Genomic DNA, 6764 nt, shown 5'->3' with positions numbered 1-6764 from the left:
CCTCAATATCTCGGTTGATTATTGACAGATGTTTATGGAATTCAACACAGTCATGTAGGGGGTGGGGGGGGGGGGTCTCTATGTCACCACCGAATTTCATCTGGATCTGATCCAGAATGAGGTCAGGAACAAATATTACATTTTAACATTAAAACCATTTATGGATTCAAGAATCGGTTAAAAATACTAAACTCTGATTCACTTTGACTTTTCATGTTGGTGTATAAAGATACCAAGAACAATCTAGAACCTTCTGGTGCTGATCCAGATCACCATGTGGACGGTGTAGATCCAGTTAGGAGGGGAACGAGCTGCTTGGGGGAGGTCTGTGCTCTGGGCGATGTTCTCGTTCTGGTTACCCTCGTCGAAGGGGGGGCGAAGGGGGGGCGAGGATTACGAGAGTCACGATTCTGCGTGTGTGCGTGTGCGTGTGTGTGTGTGTGTGTGCGTGTGCGCGTGTGTGTGTGCGTGTGCGTGTGTGTGCGCTTCACTCAGAGAATGCAGACTATTGATCCTCAGCAGCGCCCACAGCTCCAGCTGCAACAAAGACCCACTCGACTTACTTCAGGCTGTTTGGCCGTTGTTGTCCCCGAATGTTGCCCCTTGGTTCGTTGGCTCGGTTTGCCGGTCCGGGTTTAACCGGAGAACGCCGTCCTGTACGGATGAGCAGCGCTGCAGTAGACGGCGAGCAGACGAAAGCAGCGTGAAATGATTTCACTCTGGAAGACGCCGTTATATTCAGTCACTGTTAGGAAGACTGAGATGAGATGTGGATAAAAAATGACTGAAACTAAAGCCGTCTACTATGGCGAAGGAGGCCGATGGCGAGATGTTGCCATGGCTTCCCACCGGCCTGCTGGTTGCTGTTCTTCATGCACACACTCGTATCAGACACACGCGCAATCCGACTTCAGCACCATTTCATCACAATGATTCTAATGGAAGCGGCACGAAAAGGGGCCTCGGACCGTCGAGGACAGCCAGGAACGCGGCTCTGATTGCGTCAGATTACAGATTACGACCTCCAGGTGACCTCACTCCTCCTGCCTGGTGAAAGTGTTATTCAGGGCACTTCACATGGACGAGCAGGAGGAGCTGCAGGAACCCGGGAATGGGACCGGCAGCGTGTAGCCGACATAAAGGCGCACGCTTCTCGCCGCCGCTCCGGATCAACCCCCCCCCCCCCACCCCCTTTTTTGTCCACCAACGTTGCACATATTAAGTGTCTTTGTAATTTATTGTAACTTATGTAATTTATTGTCATTGATTGTCATTTTGCATCGGTGGTGTAAAATCATTTTATTTTTCTAATGTTACTTTGCATCAATTGAGTAACTGAATATTGGTTTTATTTTTATGTTTTATTTTTTATTACTTTTATTTGTATTGTTAATTGTGGATGATTTATGTACGAAGGACTTTCAACGGAAACAAGACCGCAAGGGCTTTTTAGAAATGCTCCTCTTAGACAGGATGTTTGACTGTACTTGTACTGTAATACATGCTACTGTGTGACTGTACTTGTACTCTAACATTCTATCTAATAAATATATTCATCATCATCATCACTTGCGTTGGGTGAAATGAGCTAATACTCACGGGCCGTGTCCCTTTCAGCTCAGGGACATGCGAGTGCAAGACGGGAGTTTATGGACCCAAGTGTGATGAATGCCACCCGGGGTTCTTCCACTTCAGCGCCACCGGCTGCCGGCCCTGCCAGTGCCACAACCACACGAGCTCCTGCCACCCGCAGTCCGGTAGGTTCACGCTGTCCGAACGAAGCTGCGTACCGGCGTGTGAGCGCTGAGGCTCACCCAACAGCTCGCTGCCCTTTTAACGGACTGTACCATTTAGGTCACGTTAATAATGAACGATGGCGTCTAGTTGTTAATAAACAGAAGCCCTGCAGCTCTGGGGTGACCTCGTGTTCTCCACTTTGTGCTTTGTGCTCCAGGAGTGTGTCTGAATTGCGAGGGCAACACGCAGGGTTCCAACTGCGAGGAGTGTACGCCAGCGTCCTACCGCAGCCCCGACTTGGGCCTGACCGAAGCCTGTGCCCCGTGTCCCTGCTCCAACGCCACCTCCAGCGGCACCTGTCACAGCGGTCAGTCCTCGTGTTCGGTGACGAAGCAGCTTCGTCTCACCGGCTGACGGAACCGAACGCTTAGCCGTGTCGGTCCTGCCAGCCAGTAGCTCACCGTCGGCTAATAGATTGAGCTACCGACAATATCGACGCTAAACTAAGGTGACGTTCTGCTCGCTGTCGTTGGCGTCGAAGACACGGATGTGAGCGGTGACAATCCTCATCTCTGTCAGACTATTCCTTTAACCCTCAAGCAGCTGGGTTAGCCTAGCTAAAATGGCAGAGTGGTCATCATTGATGATGATGATGATGATGATGATGATGGGTCCACACATAAAATGTGGTTTTATGAGTTTTACCTTCGAGACAAACGATAACGCCAACAGGGAGGGGGGGGGTAGTAACACTTTATGCAGTAATTGTACCTTACAGGTACTCGTACATAAACTTAGACAACGTAGTTCTGCCTCTGGAAGGCTTCGTGTTCTTCGTGTTCTTGATAGCTTCCTTCTGGTTGAGGATCGTACGCATCGTCGACGGACTCCGCTCGTACTGGCGTGTCCCATCATTTACGGACACCACCGTCACATGGATGGATCATTTCACGCTGCGAGGAATATTCAGCATTGAGACACAAGCAGAAAATTGTGCACTTTAATGTTCGTCAAAAGTTCCAAACTCAATCTTGGAAAAGTCATTCTTCGATACGCTAAAAAAAATAAATAGAGGAAGAAGAAATAGAAACAGCGTTCGAAGGCATGAAATCTGGAAAATCGGCAGGACCAGACGGGCTACCTATTTTAGTAGTAGTAGTAATAATTTTTATTTCAGTCAGTATCTTAAATGAGAACAAAGAATTAAAATTAAATGAAAAAAAACAACAGAACAATGACTGAAAAGGTATTGTCTGAAGTGAAACACTTATTAATGCCAAACCCTTATTACAGCTCGATTATGAATGAAAGCACCCAACTTACATACTAACATACAAAATAAACAAAATAAATATATATAATTTCTATATCAATTTTTTACAAAATAAATTCATTTTAGTTATATGCCCATTGCTTTAGTTGAGTATGGTCCAATCAATCAGTGTAATGTAAGAATAAACAACAACATCACTGGAAGCGTTTCCAGAGGGAGCTCCGCCCAAACCTGGGAGACCCAGAAGTCTTAGTCAGACCTCAAAACGAGATTCCCCACCTCGGGTAGCAGACAGCCCAAAGTGCAGCGTTGCTATTCCAGGATGGCGACGTGGGGGGGGGGGCGATACTCAACATTTCCCTTCCTCTGCAGATCCCAGTGGCTTCCCAGTATGTGACCAGTGCCTTCCCCGCCACGGCGGCTCACTGTGTGACAAGTGCAGCGCCGGCTTCTTCCAGTCATCCGGGACGTGCGTCTTCTGCGACTGCAGTGGGAATGCAGACCCCCGGGGCCCCACCCAGCTCTGTGACCCCGACACTGGCCACTGCCTTCAATGCATCAACAACACCGCCGGCCCCCGGTGCCAGTTCTGTGCTCCAGGCTTCATCGGCGATGCCAGAACCCAGAACTGCACACGTCCAGGTAAGGCTTTGGGTCAGGACAAACAATTTCAGCGCACGCATAACGGGACGATCCGTTTCATGTCCATTAACAGGAGGCCGAGCGATGCAGAGCGCTTCGTCTAGCAGTGCTACAGCCAAATACTAGAACTGTGGAAACACATCAGGCCCGTTTCAGCGCAGCTCAGCGAAGGAATGAAGAGAGTATCTGCGAAAAAGAGGCAACGCTGCACTGAATCCGTGTTTGCTGGATTTTAGTTCATTTCTGATCGTAAATCACGGCTTCCACGTTTGTCATACTCAGGAGGGGGTTGAATAATTCCTCCTCGGGAGGGAGATGCATGCCGGGTAAGTCCTTGCTCAGAGTCGGGACCGCTGTCGGAGTATTCTTTAACGTTTGTGAGGATGGACGAACACGAAAGATAGATGCTCTAAACCGGCCCTCGTTGACGGAGCATATCGGGATTATAATCTCTAACGTCGGGACGTAAACCCATTTCTAATTGTCAAGTTCATCCTTCACTTTCGTCCAGCTTCTGCCCCAACTTGAAACGGGCCTGGTCAATCACAAACGTGCTCGGGAACAACTCTCTTTCTCTCCAATTTTATTCGTGCTTGGAGGAATATCAGGAATATCAGGTTGTAAACCTTCAAATGAAACAAATGTACAGTCACCGAAACAGGAAGCAACATCAATTCCTCTTAATGTTCTGGCTTTAACACTGTAACTTTAACTCAAAATTCAAATGATATGCTTTTACAGTGTAACTTTAACTTAAATGATTTGAAGTGCCTATTCGCCGTTAAACACCCCAAACATGATGCCATTCCATCAACGCATCAGCATTCCCGCCCAGAGTTGATGAGTCGATCCGTACCGGTGGCTTCTCTGCGGTTTGACCCGAACAGTGTTCTCCTCTGCTCTCCACGCTCAGTTCAGCAAGGAGTCTCTCTCACCTGCACTGCTCCGCTCAGCCTTCAGGAGGCGTCCTTCCTTTGGGTTGACTGATTCATTGAGAGGCCTTTGACTATAGACGTAACACTCATGTCTCCAACGCTTTCTCCCCTGCAGCTGTCCGGCTTGCTCCGACACCAGCAGAAGAGTTCCCCTCAGCTCCCCCCACCGGCACCACCCTGACCCCCACAGCGGAGGAAACCCCCGCCCCGACCACGGCGGCCACGCCCCCAGCCGCGCTGGCCAGCCTGAGCAGCGCCACTGACAACACCACAGCAGCCTTGACCGAAGTCTCCTGGACGCAGTTCAACATCATCATCCTCGCCGTCATCATCCTGGTGGTGCTGCTGCTGCTGGGCTTCGTTGGGGGGGTGTACACCTACAGGGAGTACCAGAACCGCAAACTCAACGCCCCCTTCTGGACCATCGAGTTGAAAGAGGACAACATCAGCTTCAGCAGCTACCATGACAGCCTCCCCAACGCCGACGTGTCGGGCCTGTTGGAGGACGAGACCAACGAGGTGGCGCCCAACGGCCAGCTGGCGCTCGCCACACAGGGCAACTGCTACAAGGCTTAGCGCCCCCCCCCCCCCCCCCCCCAGACTGAAAACAGAGATTTACAGATGACGCAAAGCTGCTGGAAATCCAAAGCTCTTTCATTGTGTGCTCGTTATGCATCAAGCAGCGGCGTGATGGACGGACTGACGTCAAGCAGCGGCGTGATGGACGAACTGACGTCAAGCAACGGCGTGATGGACGGACACAAACACCGTCTCCGACCGCTCTGACGTTTTGCTGCGGTCTTCGTCCAGAGGGGTGAGAGGTCGTGGAGCGAAGCGAAGGCCTGGTCACCGAATCAGAGATCTGAACGCTGCGTAGAGGACTCGCATTTAAGGTGTTTTTAAAGAAAGGACTTTTGACTGTTTAATTTAAGGGAATCGTGTGAATAGTGACGTTAAATCGAGACGATGATTGTTATTTAATTTTATTCCGTTTCTATTTATTGGTTGCCGTTTCATCCTCGGGAGAAACGCTGCACATGTGTGATGCATTTGTTCATTTAGAGTCGGTGTGTGAATGGTACTGGTCGGTGTGTGAATGGTACAGGCCGGTGTGTGTTCATGTAGTCGGTGTGTGAATGGTACTGGTCGGTGTGTGAATGGTACTGGCCGGTGTGTGAATGGTACTGGCCGGTGTGTGTTCATGTAGAGCCGGTTTGTGAATGGTACTGGTCGGTGTGTGAATGGTACTGGCCGGTGTGTGTTCATGTAGCCGGTGTGTGAATGGTACTGGTCGGTGTGTGAATGGTACTGGCCGGTGTGTGTTCATGTAGCCGGTGTGTGAATGGTACTGGCCGGTGTGTGAATGGTACAGGCCGGTGTGTGTTCATGTAGCCGGTGTGTGAATGGTACTGGCCGGTGTGTGAATGGTACAGGCCGGTGTGTGTTCATGTAGTCGGTGTGTGAATGGTACTGGCCGGTGTGTGAATGGTACAGGCCGGTGTGTGTTCATGTAGAGTCGGTGTGTGAATGGTACTGGTCGGTGTGTGTTCATGTAGCCGGTGTGTGAATGGTACTGGCCGGTGTGTGAATGGTACTGGCCGGTGTGTGTTCATGTAGAGCCGGTGTGTGAATGGTACTGGTCGGTGTGTGAATGGTACAGGCCGGTGTGTGTTCATGTAGTCGGTGTGTGAATGGTACAGGCCGGTGTGTGTTCATGTAGTCGGTGTGTGAATGGTACAGGCCGGTGTGTGTTCATGTAGCCGGTGTGTGAATGGTACAGGCCGGTGTGTGTTCATGTAGCCGGTGTGTGAATGGTACTGGCCGGTGTGTGAATGGTACTGGCCGGTGTGTGTTGGACAGAGTCGTCGGGTGAAAGCATTTCACTCCTCTTTAGTTTATAGCTTCCTGTCTTTAGATAAAGCGTTCCAGCTCACCTGAGGGAGCGTTTCTTTTAAGGGAACAATCATTTCTCACCACTTGGCACTGCTACACTCCAATGACTCATCCTCGTCGTGCATAATCCACTGCAATGTATTCTGACTATTCCTTGCTGCCTCCCTCAGCAGCTGAATAAAGCGTTGGAGCGTTTACCTGCAGGCCGTCGTCTGTGACTCAGACAATAAGATCTGAAAGTAAACTCCTAGACTCCTGACGGCCTCTAGAATGAGCCAGGACTC

General features: G+C 50.2%; 1 protein-coding gene across 1 annotated transcript; it reads left to right on the top strand.

Moving 5' to 3' along the window:
- Window positions 1-1077: 1077 nt before the first annotated feature.
- LOC137918176 (multiple epidermal growth factor-like domains protein 9) lies at window positions 1078-5163 on the top strand. The gene is made up of 5 exons (XM_068760931.1): window positions 1078-1127; window positions 1618-1757; window positions 1955-2104; window positions 3383-3652; window positions 4703-5163. The coding sequence occupies exons 1-5, from the start codon at window positions 1078-1080 to the stop codon at window positions 5161-5163; spliced, it is 1071 nt and encodes a 356-aa protein (XP_068617032.1).
- The last annotated feature ends 1601 nt before the right edge of the window (window positions 5164-6764 follow it).

The sequence above is a fragment of the Brachionichthys hirsutus genome, chromosome 4 (genome assembly GCF_040956055.1).
Source record: "Brachionichthys hirsutus isolate HB-005 chromosome 4, CSIRO-AGI_Bhir_v1, whole genome shotgun sequence".
NCBI classification, from domain to species: domain Eukaryota; kingdom Metazoa; phylum Chordata; class Actinopteri; order Lophiiformes; family Brachionichthyidae; genus Brachionichthys; species Brachionichthys hirsutus.
This window is presented reverse-complemented; position numbering and strand designations above follow the sequence as displayed.

What these genes read in the sequence shown, in the direction of transcription:
- LOC137918176 (XM_068760931.1), top strand. Translation starts at nt 1,078, where the DNA reads ATGGACGAGCAGGAGGAGCTGCAGGAACCCGGGAATGGGACCGGCAGC. An exon ending in GGGAATGGGACCGGCAGCGT is followed by an intron (nt 1,128 to 1,617) that starts GTAGCCGACATA and finishes TGTCCCTTTCAG; the next exon opens with CTCAGGGACATGCGAGTGCA. An exon ending in CAGCGGCACCTGTCACAGCG is followed by an intron (nt 2,105 to 3,382) that starts GTCAGTCCTCGT and finishes CTTCCTCTGCAG; the next exon opens with ATCCCAGTGGCTTCCCAGTA.